General features: G+C 43.7%; 5 protein-coding genes across 5 annotated transcripts; 2 read left to right on the top strand and 3 right to left on the bottom strand.

Annotated features, from left to right (window-relative positions):
* Nucleotides 1-515: 515 nt before the first annotated feature.
* On the top strand, nucleotides 516-2,978 carry O0I10_000666 (uncharacterized protein; the record flags this gene model as incomplete). Its single annotated transcript, XM_058480775.1, has 1 exon — nucleotides 516-2,978. The coding sequence occupies one exon, from the start codon at nucleotides 516-518 to the stop codon at nucleotides 2,976-2,978; it is 2,463 nt and encodes an 820-aa protein (XP_058348339.1).
* A 106-nt stretch (nucleotides 2,979-3,084) lies between these two features.
* On the bottom strand, nucleotides 3,085-4,283 carry O0I10_000665 (uncharacterized protein; the record flags this gene model as incomplete). The annotated part of the gene is made up of 7 exons (XM_058480774.1): nucleotides 3,085-3,156; nucleotides 3,219-3,503; nucleotides 3,556-3,584; nucleotides 3,650-3,779; nucleotides 3,838-3,994; nucleotides 4,053-4,128; nucleotides 4,199-4,283. 7 exons carry the CDS (start codon nucleotides 4,281-4,283, stop codon nucleotides 3,085-3,087), a joined length of 834 nt encoding a protein of 277 aa, XP_058348338.1.
* Nucleotides 4,284-4,971: 688 nt separating this feature from the next.
* Nucleotides 4,972-6,243, bottom strand: O0I10_000664 (uncharacterized protein; the record flags this gene model as incomplete). Its single annotated transcript, XM_058480773.1, has 3 exons — nucleotides 4,972-5,382; nucleotides 5,442-5,609; nucleotides 5,665-6,243. 3 exons carry the CDS (start codon nucleotides 6,241-6,243, stop codon nucleotides 4,972-4,974), a joined length of 1,158 nt encoding a protein of 385 aa, XP_058348337.1.
* A 380-nt stretch (nucleotides 6,244-6,623) lies between these two features.
* O0I10_000663 (uncharacterized protein) lies at nucleotides 6,624-8,374 on the bottom strand (the record flags this gene model as incomplete). The annotated part of the gene is made up of 4 exons (XM_058480772.1): nucleotides 6,624-7,200; nucleotides 7,274-7,627; nucleotides 7,698-7,931; nucleotides 7,983-8,374. The coding sequence occupies 4 exons, from the start codon at nucleotides 8,372-8,374 to the stop codon at nucleotides 6,624-6,626; spliced, it is 1,557 nt and encodes a 518-aa protein (XP_058348336.1).
* A 7,972-nt stretch (nucleotides 8,375-16,346) lies between these two features.
* Nucleotides 16,347-20,220, top strand: O0I10_000662 (uncharacterized protein; the record flags this gene model as incomplete). Its single annotated transcript, XM_058480771.1, has 14 exons — nucleotides 16,347-16,383; nucleotides 16,445-17,192; nucleotides 17,255-17,893; nucleotides 17,949-18,162; nucleotides 18,221-18,304; nucleotides 18,418-18,498; nucleotides 18,554-18,637; nucleotides 18,693-18,782; nucleotides 18,837-18,929; nucleotides 18,989-19,078; nucleotides 19,139-19,465; nucleotides 19,531-19,717; nucleotides 19,779-19,852; nucleotides 19,912-20,220. The coding sequence occupies 14 exons, from the start codon at nucleotides 16,347-16,349 to the stop codon at nucleotides 20,218-20,220; spliced, it is 3,057 nt and encodes a 1,018-aa protein (XP_058348335.1).
* Between the last annotated feature and the right edge of the window lie 36 nt (nucleotides 20,221-20,256).

Raw genomic sequence — 20,256 nt, 5'->3', positions numbered from 1 at the left:
TCCTCAATGACATCATATGCAAGTGTCAGATGAATTTAGGTGAATCGATGAGATTTTTTTACGAGAGAGCGATCCATGTCGTCATCCCGCCAATGTCCCTGAAAACAAAAACATCCAGTAGTCGTTGATCATTGTGTAACCAATTTCATATATGGGGACTCCCTGCATAACACAATAGTACTCATTGGATATATATGGATATGTATTATCAATGAATTATGATTACAAGTGATGGTTGAGGGGGGTTGGTTGTTGGGGTCTCCATACAAAGTGTGGTGGTGTTTGTAGTCATGGAAACAGAGGCCAAGCATGTCGTCGGAAGGTGTTGGGACTCCGAGTTTGAACAAAATATTTTTTGGGAGGTGGAAGAGAGCACAGGCTATGACAAGCAAATGTCCATGTCTGTTCAGTTGAGTGAGAGATGTCTTCGCTCACTCCAGAGACATGGCCATGCACCGTTTATACGCACGATCGTCTCGAAATCAAGGCCACGGATACTTCACCCATATACAACCATGGCGGTCCCCCGCACTTCAGAATCCTTCAACAACAACAACAACAATAACAACAAACGAGCACGCTTTGAAGACAAGCTTCAACAATGCCGTAATCAGCAACGTTTGAATTCGAGGACTGTTTCTGAATTGTGGAATGCTTACTTGGAATATCAACCACAGTCTTCCGATGACTATGAGCAACTCATGCACAGCTTGTCGACTCGTGCTCAAGAGACGCGTCGATCGCTCAATTGGGGACGTATTGTGCAAGCATACCAGGACGCATTGGATCGAGGAGTACAGAGGACGAAGCCTATGGTATTGATTGCTATTATGGCGTATGGACGAACGGGACAATTTGACAAGGCACGAGTGGCATTTGAGGAGCTGCAGGCACAAGGCCTTGTGGATGGGAAGGCATATCAGTGTTTGATGGATGCGGCATTGGATACCAATCTTCTTCAAATGGCTCAAGATGTGATAAGGAAGGGTCGACGAGAAGGCGTTTTGGATGAAGCAACCATGGCACATTGCGTGAATCGATTTGTCCAAGTCAGTATCCGTAAATCCAATCTTGCCAGAGCCCTTGCAGTGCTACACGAATGCGAAAACGCTCTTGGAGACCATAGCAACGATGCAGCTATTGCGATATGGAATGGATATCGGAGGGCAATGGGCATGTCAATGTTGAATACGATTGATCCTACGTCATTGGAGGCTTTTGTCCATGCTTTTACCCGAAGAATGCTTCACCAGGTCTCTGTTGCACGTAGCACACAGGCATTATACACCTCAACACATCTCAGCTTGGTAATGGATCTTGTCATGCAAGCAGATGCGGCCTTGGTACCGACGGCAAAGACACAAACCATGCTGCTGGCAGCGTATGCATCAGAAAAGAAAATGTCAAAGTTTGGAAAAATGCTGCAATCGACACACGACATGACATCTCCTTCATCATATACCCACGTTCTTTACAAGACATCTTCCAAGATGCTCGACAAGGATGGTCATGCAGCATTTATTCAGGCTTTTGTCGACGCCAAGGATCTCAAAGCAGCACAGCGTGTCGCACTCGATATGCAAAGGCGATCATTTGCAGTGGATATGAATTCTCACATGGCCATTGTCCAAGGCTGGGTACAACAAGGTCAACCTGATCGAGCAATGGCATGGCTGGAAAGGAGCAAGTATCACCTGGCAACAGTAGCACCACAATCTGACAACATTGCACGCCTCGACACTTATGCAACAGTATTGGAAGGATGGTTGGCAACAGGCGAATGGAGCAAATGTGTATCACAGTACCGGTCATTGAAGGGCATGGGATTACCAGTGGATCACAATCGTCGCATGATCAAATCCGTCATATCAGCTCAAATGGCTCTTGGTGATTTTGCGGCATCCAAAAGACTGCTTACGGCAATGCCTATCCAATTTACATCCATGACCATTCAACGTATCACATTGGGGTTGCTAGGTCTCAAGAATGGATCAGTGAACCGGGTATCAGGACATGTGGCCGTACGTGGATTATTGAGCATGGAAAAGGAATTGGGATTACAAGTATCGCTTTCTGGTCTTGGTCGAATCATTGGCAAATTGGGTGAAAGAGGTGATCTCAACGAGGCGTTTGCATTGTACCGTAATGCGAGGAGCAATCGATTCGATGGATACAAACATGTGCATCATGTTTTCAAGGCGATGATGGAGGCTGCAACTTTGAACAACGATATGGCCAAAGCAGAGCGCGTATTTCTTGATATGAGCGGATGGTATCAGCAACATCATGCGAGTGATCCACCCTTATCCTCTTTCAACATGCTTCTCAACAATTACGCTTCAAGACAACCATTACCCCATGCCGGTCGTATCAACAAAACTTTTCGGCAGATCATGGATCATGGCTATGAGCCCGACACAACAACATACAACATACTCATCAAGGCGTTCGTCAATCTCGGCAACATGCCAGCAGCATACAGCATATTCCAGCGCATGATTGAATCTGGTCAAAAGCCTGATAGCTGGACAATCAACACATTGATTCAAGGTTGGGTGGATGAGCACGACATGATGGGTGTGAAGCAATTCATGTTGACCCTGGGAGCGCAAGGTTTGACCATGGACAATGTTTCGTACAATTTGCTGGTGGAAGGTCTTTTACGGCTAGATCGAAGGAGGATGAGCACTACGCGATTGGCAAGGCGGCGCAATGAATGGTCTTTGATCAAACAACATCAGCATCAACAAAATTATCCCTTGTCTGGTCAAGATGTATGGACGATCTTTGAATCAGTGGTTGGCGTGTCACAAGAGAATGTTGTCAACATTGTGGAACAGCAATCACATGAACACAATCTGAACTACAAGAACAAGCCAGATGATATTACATTCAAGCTTTTCATCAAGGCATTTCAGAACGCTAATGATTATCACTCAGCATCTATTATGCAGCATTTCTGGAAAGCTTCCTTATGATACCAAGTGTACTCGTTTCCCCCATCTCCTCATTTCAATTAATAAATCCTGTACACACGTCACCTAATATAATGCCTTTTTTATAACATGTGAATATGAATGCACTCTAAAACTTGAAAACTTGATCCTCAAGCTTGCTCACAGCACGTGGCTTGTCATAACCCAATTCACCCGTTGCCTGTAGTAACCTCCATTAGTCATATCTACCAAATGAAATACAATAAATTTCACAACACATACCGTGGTCATGGCCTTGATCATGGGAGGAGGACCACACAAGAGAATCTTGACATCCTTGGCAGGAGCAGGGCAATGTTCACGGATCATATCAGCGGTGACAAAACCAACACCACCTGTCCAACCAGCAGGAGGGTTGTTCAAAACGTAGTATACATTGAAGTTGTCATGCTTGGCAGCCAAATCATCCAATTCCTTCTTGAGAAGGATATCCTCTTCATTCACGTTGGCAAAGATAAGGTTGACGATGGTCTTGTCTTCAGGATGTTTGCAGATAGCACGGATAATCTAAAAGTAAAAAGTCTTAGCCAATGCATCATCTCATTCATGAATCATTTACCTGCAACATGGGAGTGATACCAGTACCACCTATACATAAATGTAAGTATTATCCTCTTAATGCCATGTATAGCTATCCTCCCACTCTTCCTTACCAGCAATCATGCCAATAGCACGGACCATATTGGGTTGATAGTTGAAGTTTCCCTTGGGACCACGCACAGCAACCGAATCACCGAGCTTGAGCTCACCAAACAACTTGGAGATGTTGCCAGTGGGATAAGACTACGTACAAGGAATCAGTAAAGGAATCATAGCATCCCCCTGTAAAAGACCCCTCTACCTTGATCAAGAGGTCAAAGTGACCCAAATCCTCGTCCGAGCTGGTGGGTGTGTAGCTACGCGAGATCTCCTTGCCGTTGATCTCGGCCATGACGGAAATGTGTTGACCGATTGGCAATCCAAGAATGTCGTCCTTGCGAGGCAACGCGAAACGGTATCTATGAACGATCAGTCGTACCCCGATTCTGTCAATGTCACCATTGTATGTATACTTACACTGCAGTGTTGTGCGAAATGACGATTTTTTCAACAAGCTTAAAGTTCTTGTAAGCCTTGGGGTCGAGAATAGGTTCTACAGTAGAGAAGCCATGTTTGAGTGGGTTGTCCTGCACGATATCCAACGCCTTTTATCGATACGTTACTCTTGCGGTTAAGGAAGAAGTATGCGGAGCCAGCAGCAATAAGGCCTGAAACGGCGTAGGGGAGATAGCCACCAAGAGAATCCATGATAGAGAGAGACAAGATGTGTGAAGGTGCGTAAAGAGGGAGAAAGAAAGGCAAGAGTGAGCTGATAATGGAACTACATCACATAAAATCGGATGGTTGTTAGGACGACGCTTGATTGGCCAAGCTTTTTCCACACTTCCCCAGCTGTCATGGCAATCTTGCCGAAAATGGTCGAGCTGGGTAACTACTACTGCTTAGGATGATCCTCATCATTTTGCTATTATCCCCTACATCTTTTGTAATTCAAAGATCAATAAACTCATTACCATTTTATGCTAGTGTTGACGTTAAGCCTTTTGGTTATCCTTCCGAGACATTATTGACATTTGATATTTTCTCAAAGATGATAATCACATGACAAGCATATGGGAGAAGGGACATACTTATGTCACCTACAACTTCTTAAGCCGCAGGTGGATTCATCAGTTGTTGCTTTCCATCATCTTGACTCAGTACTCCAAGATGCTTGATCACTTTATCAATCCGATCCATCATACAAACAATTCCCACGCCAAACAAGGCTCTTTGCCACCAGCACCATCATCCACCCTTATGCATATGTATCATCATCAATGACCTTTGGTAAGTCTCGTAAGTACACGCATGAGAGAAGGGATAATTCGGAATACTTTATACAACAAATTTCACATTACATACAGTATTTGCTACGTATTTGACATGACATGAATCAAGAATCCTTCATCAGCTGTCGCATCGTATCCATTCTCACACGCTCCAATCTTTGATGGTGTTCAAACATTTGCACTTGCAATTCCAGAAAGCTTTTCCGCATCTTCATCCAACCATCATGCATGATATTCCACCTCGTCTGTTCTCGCTGCTGTACTTCAGACCAACCCCTCATTGATTCGCTGTACTTGTCGAGAATAAACCGGATACGATCGTTGGATTTGTTTAACATGGTCCGCATTCTTCTGCTGTGCGTTTTCATCACCTCTTCAAGTTGGTCATCGTTATCACGGCAGATGGCAGCAGCTCTCTGATCCAATTCGACCATATCTGACAATTGACGATTCATATTCTCGAAATGTTGTCCTTGCTTCCATTCCATTTCCTTGAGACTTCTTTCGGCGTGATCCTATGAACATATTACTGATAAGTACACCTAATCAACAATCCCGTTTTCAGCCAAATTACCTGTGATTCACGAAGCTGGTGCTTTAAAGTATCAATTGATCCATTCATACGCTCGCCTTGTCTTTCCCCCTTAGAACCGTCTTCCTCATTTGGAATCCCCCACTCCTCATCTTGGTCTCTTTTACGTTTTCGAAGCAACTCATCAGGCTTATTCCCAGATTTGACATACTATACACAACACACATGTCAGCACATGGATTGAATAGCTACCAATAGCTCTTACCAGAGAATAACAATATTCCATCATGGATCTGATCCTTCCATATTGTTCATAAATGGGTAAAAAGTCGATACGGTGCACATGGTTGTGAACAAGGGCGGCATGGGCTGCCATCAATATCTTGAATCGCTCCTTAGCCTCGGCTCCAGAATCAAAAGATGGTGATGGTGTGTTGACGAGTTGTCCAAGCTCCTTATTGCATGTACGAGCTACAAGAGCCCACTGATCACCGTCACCAGCAGCCGTCAAAGCAAATGGTATATGCTGTATCACAGAGTGGAGAAGTTGCTCGTCGCGTGTTGACCAAGTTGAGAAGTCTTCCATAGGTCGTCTCGGCGTCGATAAATCGGTTGTATTTTGTGGTGTAGATAAAGAGCTAGTGGTATCATACGACTTGTTGCTGTTGTTGTGATGGGTTGCATCGTGATCGCTTTGGAGAGCTGTGTTGCTGGTTGTGACAATGGGCGCCTGCCATGTTGAGCCTTGCATGGTTGCATCCGGTACTTGCATGTCTCGGCTTTGATCTGTTATCGTGCTTTCAGTGGTATTGGACGTAATGGGTGGTCGATCAGCGGTGCTCATGGTATGTGAAAGAGTAAAGAACGCCCCACAGAAGCGATTTCATGCATTGATAGAGCTGCTGCGGGGTGCAACAATAAGCCTTCCATGCATCTCCTCGATGACAAGGACTATCGCTTTTATGCCACATTATGGTGCTGGAAATCGTAAAACGTATCTTTTGAACCAAGATTATCGGCGAGCTGCCATCCTCGCTTATCTACATACATTGACAGAAGCTCTTGCGCCCAACCCTTGCCTGCATCATCATCCATTCATTGTATCATCATACACTACTATGAGCTATATGTAGGAAACGAGAACAACGAGATTAAATTTATTAAATTGAGGGTGCAAAGAACTTGTACATATTTCATTTTCGTTTTTTGGATGGTGTGTAAACATTAGAAAGCCTTGACAGCCTGAACCTTTTTCCTGATCCACTCCACCACACCAATGGTAGATAAATGACCTGTGACAGGACCATATACAGCTTTTTTGAATGGGATGCCATCACGTGCCACCACCCAGCAATCATAAGCGGTGTCAGTGTTTCGTACATTGATGGGTTCTCCTTCTTTGCGTTCACGCGGCATGTTCAATTTGCCAGGAAATTCCAATGTTTGGTCCCATGCTACGTCCTCTTGTATCATGGCAACGGTATCATCAATTACGGGACCCATGGCTTTCATGTTGAAAATCTTGTTCACCACATCCCGAGACACTTCTTGGAAACGTTTCTCAAATTCAGGGATACCAAACAAGCGATACGACAATGGGGACTTGTCTGCCATGGTGGCAAATTCGGTCATGTTGCCTGTCAACATCTTTTCCATCTTGTATTGGGTGTTCCCTAATGCCCGATTGGTATCTGAAGGAATATAGATCATCCTCTTTGTTTCGGGTTCTTGATACAAAAAGTAATTGTTAACATTGACCCAAAAGCCATCCGAAAACCCAAGGTAGAATTCGGCCACCATGCTATGTACCATGATAAAGGATTGGTTGAGTACTGCTCAAGTGTCATTTGTAGTAGTAGCTATAGCTCACTTACTTGCGAATAAATCCTTCTACATCAAAACGCTTGACCCATAACTTTGCATCGTTTGGTGCATCATGTATAAACTTGGTGAAATCAATGAGAGGTCCATATCCCAATTTTTGACCGAGAGGCTCTTCCTTGATACGGTATTGGCCATCCTCATACATGGCATCATTCCCATCGTAGTAGCTGAGATCAGATTTGTGTTCATCATGCTCATCCGATTGAGGTGTACGGCGAGCTCCTTGGTACAAAGAACCATGTTGATATTGCTTGTTGCCATCAGCAAACTCTTCACTCAACCAAGATGGCTTGTAATGCTCAATCAATCCATAGATACCCAAAGGCTTGTCGTTGAAGAATACTCTGTATGTATATAGGAGTTGAGATATGCATGCACACGCAGTGCCTGTATATTTTTGTGTATCCTTCTCACCTTGCAAAGGATGAATAAGTGGTGGCGACTCCCATTGATACCAAGGTTTTGTATGCTAGGTCTTCACGGATGTATGCAGGATCAGTGGAGCCAAGTGCTCTCAACTTGAGTCTTGTAAACCCATAAAGATCCCCCTGGTTCAACTTTAGGTTATAGGAGAGCTTAGGGTATCTCCGAGCATTTCGACCGCCAATCTTGATCCTCACTTGACTAAATGTCTTTGTACCATCCACCCTGTAATCATATCGCATTAGCTTTGCCGATTATACCATGAAACAATCATACCTAATATAAGTCAGATTGGTCGACACAGTGATTTCTTCTTTGACATTCTCATGCATGTTGTCAAGTTCATTTTGATCACCGGTAAAATGAAAAGTGGGGATTTGGTCGATAGGATGTAGATCACTTTGGATGCGATGGATATAGGGCATAGGTGAATAAAGCTGAGGCAATTGACGTACACGTTTAGTATTCCATGTGATGTTGAAAAACTCGTTCATTGATTCCTCGGTTGGCTTTCGCTCGAATGATTCTCGGTCAGTAATTTCGTCACCATCATTCATCTTGACATAGTAATATCCCTTTGTTGCTTTGGGTCCTGTACCGCTATGCAAAATGGATGAAGATGTTGGGGTGAGAGGCAATGGATCGTTGCCGTCAATCACGACACCCATATTTCCAGGAGATATGACGCTGTATCGCACTTGGCCATGGGCAACAGAAATGAGCACCAGCAAGAAAAGGTATACTGAAAAGATGGACAACATCAATACATTGTCGAGAAAAACATCGCAATAGGGTACTCACAGAATAGCATGGAGCCAAAATGATGGAGAAAGAAAAGAGCTGGAGGATAAAGTGGATCGTCGTGTTATGCTGTTGTAGTACGGGAGGTGTCCCATTATAAGACATGTAGGAGGCTTCAAGGGGTTCGAATCGTTCTTTCATCATAGCCATTGCAGCACATGCGCAGTACATTTTGGCGTTTAGAACTTTTTTTTATCACCCCCGCATCCACCATAGTTACCCCCCTTATGCTTCGTGGCAACCGCCTAAATCATCCCCACATAAACATGGTTACGGAGAACTAATCGTATTTGCGTGCTGAAAGTGCCATTCTCAAGAAGCCATCAATTCCTGTATTTGTGTATGCTATGTACTCCAGGTAAGCTTTGCAAGTGAATCCACTTGGATACCATAGCAACGGACCTCCTATACTATTTATCCGGAGGCCAACTGTTAACCTGCTCCTCCTTACGTTTGCTCGTATGTATCAGGTGTTAATGTTGGATGTGTACTCTCCCAACAAAGAGAGAGCCAATACAAGGGTTCCCTTTTTAGTGAGCGGTTAAAAGGATATGTGTGGTCATGCATGAAGAAAAAAGGGGTGGCGTGGACATAAAGATAAAAACAATGAAATACTCCAGGGCATGGTGGTTTATTGTACACTCGATCATACAAAATTAGCATTGCATTTCTTGTGGTGATGTTTATTGAAAGTGTGTTCTTTCTCTACAACGAAAAAGAGCAAAGTCTGATATGCCATTCCAATTAAATCTATGCATGGCCATCTCCATACGCCCAACATGGGAATCATGACATTCCAAGCCATTTGCACAGAAGCCATATACTGCTATGTGGGGAATCTACACCATTTGCTTCATCATGGTCATGTTGCTCAGCTATATAGGCTCCATCTCTGTGCCAGCACACATCATCCAAAGGGAGGAGGAGGATGAATCACAAAATGAATGAGCGTGCCGAGTCTTACTTTCACGCCAAATTGCTATTCATACATATGACTATCATGTAAATGTCACTTTTGGTTTCCTCCCTGGAGACAAGAATTATCTTTCGAGAATACTGCACAATAGCTTTTTGAGAAACGTAATATCTTACTCCTGGTCGACAGCTTCTCTGGACACAAATAGAAGTATACGCCCTGCAATATCGAGATTAATCCCCCTTTCAATCCGGAAGCCAACCAAGTGATCCACATCTTGCACATGTAAGCTGATAGTACGGCATTCAATATACTATGTTGAATCCAGTTTTCACTCAATAAGAAAGTCGAAGAATAGCATATGGTAGTAGTAGACATTTATGAGGTAAATATGATAAGGGAAGAGCATTGCAAATTGAATAAGATACAGGTGAATCACATAGAGGCAATGGGGGTAATTGTGTCGTTGTGTTCTTGGTTGCTGCCGTCATGTAAACATCCTTCATCCATGATTGCAACATAGCTGCTGCATGCATTGAATCGAGTCCTGCAATATCATCCATGACTGTAAAAAAACAGCTCGTCAATGCCATCCAATCCATCATCATCCTCAGCCGTATCCATAATATGATCCATCCTTTCCTGCTGACGACGCACTATGCAACCAAAGCTGCATCCCAGGGTTCCCCATCACTGCACTTGATTGCATCCATCCATCGTAACCATTTCAAATCCATTAAGAAAGAGCCTCTGTCATTGCAGCTCAATACTTGTATTGCGGTGCATCTGATAGGTGATATGGCATCATCCATTGGAGATCGTATCCATCAAAGCAAGTTGTTGCACGTAAACAAAGCTGCTTCTATACAATGGCTACTTGCTGTCCACGTGAAAAGTCCGTAAGACAAGTTGCTGCAAGTAAAGAATGATGTTTGAGACAACGCGTTAAAGGCCTTGCTAATGGCAACTGCTGGAATGAATGCTGTTGCGTTTGGTCGTAGCAGAGGAGAGAGCAAAAGCGTGTGTTGTAGTAGTGGTAGAGTGACAAGGCTTTGAACACTATACGAGTCAATGGAGAAAAGACCTTGCTCATTGCAACCACTGGAATGAATGCTGTTACGCTGGTCGTAGTAGAGGAATGTACAAGAGAAGGTGTAGTGTCAAGAAAAGGTATGTTGTAGTGGGGTGCACAGGCCATGGACTTGCCATTCAGTCAAAGGCCGTCGAATCAAGGCAATTGTAGGATTGACATGATGAGTTGAAGCAGGACAATCGTTCGCAGGCGGTAGTTGTATACTTGAATGGACCAACAGTTGAGAATGAGAGGAAAAGGGAAGAAGCTGAGAGTGGAAGGGGAGGAAATTAAGTAGGTCGGACACCTCTTGTATAAATGCATGACGCTGTTGTACATCAAACCTTGATATTGAGATTGCCCCTCTCGAACCTGAAACTTTCACACAAGATGCTCTTGGACATGCTGATCACGTTGTCCTCAAAAAGACCTCATGCTTCATTGTGAAAATTAAAAATGCGGGCGATCCAAATGGTGGATGATGGGAACAAAAGAGAGGACGGCCCAGCGCCCCGAAGTTGCCCACCTCCAAAGTGAAAATTGGTCAGAAGGGTGCTCTCGAGCATGCTGACCAACTTTTTCTAATAAAGACTTCACGCTTCATTTGAAAATTTGGAATGGGAGCGTCCAAAAGTTTGAAAGACGGAGACATTCGCAGGGTCTGCGATTCATTAATTTACATGTTCGCTGTTCCAGTGTAGGTCAGTCAAATCGGCTCGGATCAAGAAACTTGAGTGATGGAAACGCTCAGCTGGAGTAGGAGAATCGTTCACATGAAATGGATTTTGCAATGACACTGATTGTGAAGAAATGGCTGCTAGCGGGCAGTATATGGGCTATTGTCAACAGTATACAGTATCATCCTTCCATCCTTGCAGCCATGCAAAGTAGTTGAGTTACACAAAGAGGTTCCTCTGCATCTTTTGCTCTGCCAGGGTCCACCTACTTCACAATGAACAAAGGCCACTTCTCATATAGCATCACGCTTACAAACATAAAGGTGCCTGTATCTCCAAACTTTACAATGAAACGTGGGGTTTTGAATAGAGCAATGGGCTCGGCTTGGCCAACAGCACCTTGTGTGAAAGTTTCACGTTCAATGTCGCAACTAGCCCAAAAAATATTTTTTTGGTCGTCGTCGTCGAAGAGGTCGACCCCCAGATCCAGTTTGGCTGGTAGTGACATTGCGAAATCTGGGATTGGCAAGCTTGATCGTGAAACTTACACCCAAGGTGCAGTTGGCCAAGCCGAGCACATTGTTCTATCAAAGACCCCACGTTTCATTGTAAAGTTCGGAGATACAGGCACCTTTATGTTTGTAAGCGTGATGCTATATGAGAAGTGGTCTTTGTTCATTGCCAAGTAGGTGGACCCTGGAGAGCAAAAGATGCAGAAAGACCTCTTTGGGTAACTCAGCTAAAAAGTCAGGACTTCAGGGACAATGCATGACAGGTACGCAACCCTCACTTTTATGTCATACATTGGCAGCTAATAGCCACTTTTGTGCATTCCCAACTTTTGTGCATTCTATTGTAGGTGGACGATGCTCCTGCTCTAGACATTCATTTCCATGATTAAAGTAGGTTGATCCAGGCTGATTTGGTTGAGTTACGCTCACACAAGATTATATCGGTTGAGCTACATCGAGCGTGCTTTATGTCCAGAGTGATGTAATCTCTCTTTGACCGTAGCTCAGTCAAATCAGCTCGGATCAACCTACTTTAATCATGGAAATGAATGTCTAGAGCAGGGGCATTGTTCCCATGCAGTGGATCTCGCAACAATGATGATTGGATAAAAGTAGCCGTTAGCTAGAAATACATGCCTGTTCCTAGATGATCCATAAAGTAATTATACATTGACCCTTTCATTCATGCAAACGTAGCTGTGTTACACAACACGACCCTCTGCATCTTTTGCTCTGCCAGGGTCCAGCTACTTGACAATGTTCATTGTCAAGTATGTGGACCCTGACAGAGCAAAAGATGCAGAGGACGTGTTTGTGTAACTTGAGTCATTCAGCACAGGCGATGCATGATTCTTGTACACTATTTAGGAATAGTTCAAAATGCCAGCTAATAACCTTAGTCCTTCCATTCTCCATTGTTGTCCAATCCAATGCATACGAACGATTGTACTGCTCCAGCCCAGCATGCCCATCATTCAACTTTCTTGATCCGATGAGATTTGACTGAGAAACGCTCAAACACAGAAACATCATCCAATATCAGAAGGATCAAATTGGTAAGTTATTTGTAAACTGCCACTTGATAGCCCATTCCTCCCAATCATCTTTGTTTCCCAATCCAATGCATGTGAACGATTGTCCTGCTCCAGCCTAGCATGCCCATCCTTCAACTTTCTTGATCCGAGAGGATTTGACTGGACAACACTCAAACAGAGAAGTATTATCCAAGTATCAGAACATTCAAGTTAATTTGCAACTCTTCCACTCTCAGCTTCTTGCCTCTTCCTCCCACTCTCAACTGTTGGTCCATTCAAGTACAACTATCACCTGCGAACGATTGTCCTCTTTCAACCCGTCATGTCAATCCTACAATTGCCTTGATCCGATTGCCTTTGACTGAATGGCAAGTCCATGGCCTGTGCACCCCACTACAACATACCTTTTCTTGACACTACACCTTCTCTTGTACATTCCTCTACTACGACCAGCGTAACAGCATTCATTCCAGTGGTTGCAATGAGCAAGGTCTTTTCTCCATTGACTCGTATAGCGTTCAAAGCCTTGTCACTCTACCACTACTACAACACACGCTTTTGCTCTCTCCTCTGCTACGACCAAACGCAACAGCATTCATTCCAGCAGTTGCCAGTAGCAAGGCCTTTAACGCGTTGTCTCAAACATCATTCTTTACTTGCAGCAACTTGTCTTACGGACTTTTCACGTGGACAGCAAGTAGCCATTGTATAGAAGCAGCTTTGTTTATGTGCAGCAACTTGCTTTGATGGGTACGAACTCCTATGGATGACGCTATGTCACCTATCAGATGCACCGCAATAGAAGCGACCTTCACCTGGTTGAGATGCTCTTTCTTATTGGACTTGAAATGGTTATGGATGGATGGATGGATTCAAATGCAGTGATTTGGAAGATTGCTTTGATTATTCGGCTCGTCATCAGTAGGAAGGATGGAACATGTCACGTGGATACGGCTGAGGATGGTGATGGATTGGATGGCGTGGATGAGAGGGATTACATATCTTTGGCGAAAGGCGCTTTGACCCCATGGATGACATTGGATATTGGAGTCAAGGCACACGTAGCAACTAGCTTGCAATCATGGATGAAGATGTTTACGACGGCAGCAACCAAGGATACAATGACACAATTGGGCCCACTGATTCTATGTGATCCACGTGGTTGGTTTCTGGAATGAAAGGGAGGATCGAAATTCGAAGATCGGAAAGAGAGATTGGATCATTACATCATCGTATCGAGACGTTTTTGTTGCTTTTATCACATTACATACGTTAAAGCTTCCTTGTTCATATGCCGATAGACGATAAGGAGGATTGTATACAGGTTTAAATAGATGCTTGTATTTTCAACTATAATAATAAACTCACAGCAATGATATCCAATAATGGTGCTTCGTCCAAATGCTCGATCCATTGAAAGCCTAAATCATAACGTTTAAGAAAGAGTGAGCTATGATACAGTGTGACACGGGTACATAAAACATACGTACAAGGTCTAGGAACGCATGGTTTATGGCTATCGTGTATTGTTTGCGACATGACGCATAAAAGAAAATGGCGTTTCGTTATGATGCGTAGCCAGCCATTATACGCAGTCATGTTGTTGATGCATATCTTAAGAGAGAGGCGCCTCATCTTCCTCATCGTCCTGGGTGAAACATTGTTTACGCACAAGGCGAGAAATCAGGTATTCACATCCTCTACCACCATCACAATGACATAGTTTTCATGCATAGCTCAGGAGAAAAAGAGTACCCGTATGTCCAATGATTGACACGGTGCTCCGTGTATAACATAAAAAATCATAAGCCAAAGCCGTTGTTCATTACGACCAGGCATAGGTGATGTACAAGCAAGAGTGAGGTGCCCTTAATGTATTGCATGATCATAATAAGCGTCATGTTGTTGATGCATATCTTAAGAGAGAGGCGCGCCCCAACCACCCCATTTTCTCCAAGGTGAAACATTGTTTACGCCAAGGCGAGCAATCAGATATTCACACCCTTTTACCTTCATCAACACGATAAGGGGGGAATGACTCCGTCATGGATTAAAAAGATACCAATCGGTTATACTCTTCCACAGTATCTTTCTTTCTTTGCTTTCATCTTCTTTATTCACACACACGCAAGCCTTTCCAATGGCACGATAAGCTTTTTGATTTCCCCGCAAGGTACGTGTGCGTTGGTGTATATGGGCACTGTAGCATCAACCACTGACAATACTGCATAGGAAAAGATGTCGTCTGGTCCCTACGTTTTGACACAGTTGTTGGCGCATATGGCTTATCAAGTTTCTCCTCTTGGAATTGAAGGCTACACACCATGCTCATGAAGTGGGTTTATCACACACTACGCATCAATGAAGAGAAGTACATTTTATTTCATGGGAGCATGTTACAAAGGATTTCATTTCTTCTATATCTAGTTTTCTTTTGCCCATGTTGAGCTGACCATCTCCATGTGGGCTGACAACACGGGGTTCTTAGATGCACTATGATTGTTGGGAAGAGCTTGGTCAGGAGCTTGTAGATCCACTTTTACAGCTTGCGGAGAGCCTTGTGGATTCCTTTCTTTGGTACCTTCAAGGTAAGTTATGAAGCATTATGGTCAATGGTATTTTGGTTTTGACAACATTTATTTTTAGGGCCATTTACCATATGAATTGCCGTTATGCCTCTGTCTTAGGTGTGGCGGTAATGGCCGGCACGGCGCGAGTCCGCTGAAGCTCATTTTGTCTGAGGAGATTGGGACAGCAATCGAGGATTCATTCAATTTCTGGCTGAGGGCTAAATCAGCGGGGACCATCAGCTTTCGGGTTTGACAGTGTCCTCGCGATTAAATACGTGGTAAGTGCTTTTTATTGGACTGCTGGGATTACAAAAAAGCTGACAGTGAATTTCCTGGGTGCGTAACTACAAGTCGCGACGGGCATCTTCGAAAAAGGGTACCAACATATCCACAACAGGGTTCAGCGAGCCTGCGAGGACAAAGGAAGAAAAAGATGCTGATGGGGATACGCGTTCATTTTATTTACGTTCAAGCGGCGCTTGAACGTGCTCATTGTCATGCCTACCGTATCATAGCTACAAGCGTGCACTATGTCATACCAACAATGAAGATGCCAACGACTTTCAATTTTTCTTTTTGGAATGAACACTCGCACAAACATACTCAACAAACGTTTTATCTTGCTCAATCAACCATTAAAAGCACATGAGGATCGCGTTTGCATAACACACCTGCCTTTTGCATTTTATACCCTCTTCTTTCTTATGCTATTATCTGCCCTTGGATCACACCTTCCAATCTTCTTTACATGTATGCGTTTGTGTAGTTGCCAATCTGTAGTTAATTTATAACATGCGTTTTGGGGCCGTCAAATAAAAAGCAACGTCAGTCTGAATGGAAGCAGCAGGGTCCTTCTTTGTCATTAGTACCAAAGGCTCTTTGTTTTACAGATTCAACCAAAAAGATGAATAGACCCCTTCTATGTATTCTACAATGGTGACAATGGTCATTGATATGATCACAAGATGGATGTTAATTGTACCGTGGTAGAGATAAAATATCACCACATCACCATTCCCTTCATCTTTTTTTCGACTCTCAACTCCATTATTGACAAGATGGAATGGTGTAGTACTACCCAAAAATCACCTTCTTGTATGTAAAATCCATCATGATTGCAACGTGCATGAATAATGAAATGATAAGCGTTGTATAGGTTCCAACATACGAAACAAAGATGATCCTCTCGACTACGATGAAGTATTGCTGGAGGATGATGGATCAGACTACGAAAACGCTATGTACGATGAATATGAGCTCGAGACACTAGCTGTGCATGTGGAGAAGGAGGACGATGATGCTGAGCAGACGATGTTATATGAAGAAGCATCATGTGATGGCGTATTCATCGATACCAATGATGAAGATATGGCCTATGGCAACACATTCATCGACGATGGTGATGAAGACATGTCCTGTTATGACGAATTCATCGATGCCGATGATGATGACATGAGCTGTGATGACCAACACATCGATAATAATGATGAGGATATGAGTTTCGACGAAGAACCCGGAGACGCCCATGATAAAGAAATTGATAACGGTGGAGGTTATAATGCCTTTCGCACACCTCACTTAACCCCGATTGTGGTGACAAGATGTCGTCCAAGAAGATCATACCTGACAACAAAACCACCCATCTCAAGTACTACCCCACTATACGCATCCCAAAATGACCCGCAAGTGATACACACCACGGTGCAAAGGGCATCCAGTGATTCCCTCACATTGATCGGTATATTGAAGGACAAGGAAAGCGTGCATCGATCATGTTTCTTAGGCTTTTTTTGTGGCGATGGTTACAACAATAAGGAAAAGCAAACCATTGTAGAGCGTTCCACCGAGTTTTATTGGTTAAACCTCTTCATTAAATCATTCAAATGTACAAGCGTGGGTCTCAAGTATGTATTTTATACTATTTCATGAATCCTTCATATCATTAATTGCTAGTCATTGTTTATAGCTTCTACGTTAGTCCACCTCGCAAGAATGAAAAGGAACGCTTCGCTGCTGGTGATTATGGTGTTGTTATGGCCATGTTTTCATCACGTGAACTGGGCGAGCTATTGGATATGACGGGTTGTTATGTATCGCGTGTTAAGAACGCCCACCTTGGCCTTCTCGCCGAAACATTTCCCGACGACTTGTCAAATCGGAGCCTTCATATCATCCTCTTCACCTTGTGGTATTATGCAGCTGATGGATGTTTGCTTTGGCGACCTGAACATGATGTCGAGAACCCAGGGCGACTGCTGGCAGGAGTCAATCTAGCAGCCAAAGACAAGACAATCCTTACGTGGATGCAGACCGAATTGGCGAAACTGAATGTCATGTCCAACATCGTCGGCCGAGAGTCTGATCCAGTCTACAACCTCAACATTGGAAAGAGGGAGCTGGTGCGAAACAAGGACCTATTTCTCAATGCAATGGCACAGACTCGTGTGGTTCAAATTACATTGCACCACAAGCTTGTTGATCTCGAGACCATGCTGACAACTGGTATTCTCCCATATTGCGACACTCCTGCAGCAAGCGACGTTTCATTCTATGACTATTTGGGCGTGGATGGATTGGCAGACCCACTTGCAAGAGTGATTGGACAGTAAGTATATCCATTGCTTTATCGTATCATCGAGGCTAATGCTTGCCTTGCATAGGGATACGTGCGTATTGCGATTGACGGCATTGAATCAGTTCCTATTGGGTCTTGGTATGGCATCGGTCAAGGACACCCGCGAATGTCATCCAACCGACATAGCAGCCTATTTGCGATCCATGGACCCCACAAAGAATGACTTGGCCAAAAAGTACCATGACATGTGCATGAAGAGGATTCGTGAGACGATGCCCAACAATGTTGTCAATGAAAGGGTAAGCCATCCAAACGATTTATACAAGTGCTAGGGTATTCACCTGCCAATGTTTTTAGGGACGGCTGCATCGCTGTGATCTCTGCACCAAGTCATATCACATACCCGACATGCTGGTAGCGCACAAAGTGAGAGAACACGGGGTAAGTAGCCAGCTCGTCTATGTCTGTATCGCAACTAACTTATCATATCTTCATCAGCACAAGGTAATGATACAACATCCAAGGATCTATATGATGATACTGATTGCTGTTAGGGGGAGGAGTGGAAATGCGATGAATGTGACATGGTGTTATCGACAAAGACAATGTTGCGAGCACACAAGTTCAATCTTCATGTAAGTGGTATTTTCGGTGATGGCATTGATGCATGTTCTAACAGCTTTTATGTAGTCCGGCGAAATACCTTGTGAGCAATGCAACAAAACGTTCGATAGCTACCGCGCATACTACTCGCACAAAGTCATCATGCATCAAGTAAGTATGTATCCCAATCAGGTTCGACCATGAACTAAATTGTGGCTATTCCTAGTGTGAAGAAATCCAGTGTCCTTGGGAGCATTGCTATGAAATGTTTACCACAAAGAAAAGATTTTACCGCCATGTTCACAATCACAATTGCGTAAGTACCTCTTCTATCTCTTGGCACTGTTTGCTTACATAGCTTTATTCCTAGGCTGAGAACAAGCTAGAATGCCCATTCGAAGGATGTACACGTCTATTTCTTCGTCACGATCATCTAAGGAATCATGTTGACAGCATACATAAGGTATGTTTTTACAAGGATGCGTGCCATGGCTTTCTTTCTTATTGGTGTGGTGCACGTAGAGACAACCAATAGCTTGTCGCGTCGACGACTGTGATGCCACTTTTTACAGCCAACAGCAAGAATACACCCACTATCAACGTATGCATGTAGTAAGTACTTGAGATCCAACCATCCAATGACTTGTTACTAAGATAGGATATGATGAATAGCGACGACATCATTGTACTCATCCTGGTTGTGAGGCATCTTTTGGCAAGCCTTCAGATTTACAACGACACGTCTTGTGCAACCATGAAAACCCGGATCTTTCGGATGTTTTGGTCGAGGAGGAGGCTTCAAGCAAAGACTTGCAAGAGCTTGTGGACCAATTGGTTAGCGGCGGTTCGACAAGTGGGAAAAGATCAGCAACAGCAGCCGGGTTGTCATCTCCTACCAATGCTGTCAAGAAGAAAATTGGCGCCATGGATCAACTCCTGACACAGTCTCATGCTGGTGCTGATAACATACCAAGGATTGTATTCTCCAATGTACCGGTGGTAAGGTTACTGTGGATATACATGGATATCATTATGTCTAATGATTGCCTTTTTCTTTTTCACAGCATGACCAGCTTGTATTTGTTGAGTTGATCAAGAACTCCCCATTGCATGCCACCGTAATTCTTGACAAATCCAACATCGAGGAAGCAACGCACGTGATCAGCTATGTCGAGGACCCATCAACAATGCGTACACCATCATACCTTTACGCCATCAACGATAGCAGGATGCACATTATGAGTGCCAAATGTAAGTAGTGACCTGATGGAGGAAATTGGCTGTGTATTGATTTATGACCTCAATGTTACAGGGATTGCTGATAGCATCACCAATTGCAAGTGGATGGATGAAGAATACTATAAGGTAGCAATACCACGCAAAGATGTAAGTATCAATGATGGAATGGTTACCAAACACTCTTGGCTCATACATCTATCTTCAAGGTTTTACAAGGCATCCAATTGACCTTTATTGGTAATCCGTACCCTTTACGGCATGCGATTGAGCGAGCATCAAAGGTTTCTGGAGCGCATATCTGGGGGAAAAGACCTTCATGGCAAAGTAGACTAGACAAATCCAAGATCGTACACGATTTGACGAGCAACGAAATTGATCCCAACATCACCATTTGTATTGTCACGGATGAAAAGACGTACGTCCACAAGAAACCCAAGCTCAAAAACGCCCAAGTCCGCACAATGAGATGGCTGATTGCAGTACTTGCTCACCAACGAGAGATCAACCGAACTTGATTGCCTTACATAGCATTGAATAGGAAATATAAGAGA

The sequence above is a fragment of the Lichtheimia ornata genome (assembly GCF_029851405.1).
Source record: "Lichtheimia ornata isolate CBS 291.66 chromosome Unknown scaffold00002, whole genome shotgun sequence".
In the NCBI taxonomy this organism is placed as follows: domain Eukaryota; kingdom Fungi; phylum Mucoromycota; class Mucoromycetes; order Mucorales; family Lichtheimiaceae; genus Lichtheimia; species Lichtheimia ornata.
Note: the sequence above shows the minus strand (reverse complement) of the source record. Positions and strands in the feature narration are given on the sequence as shown.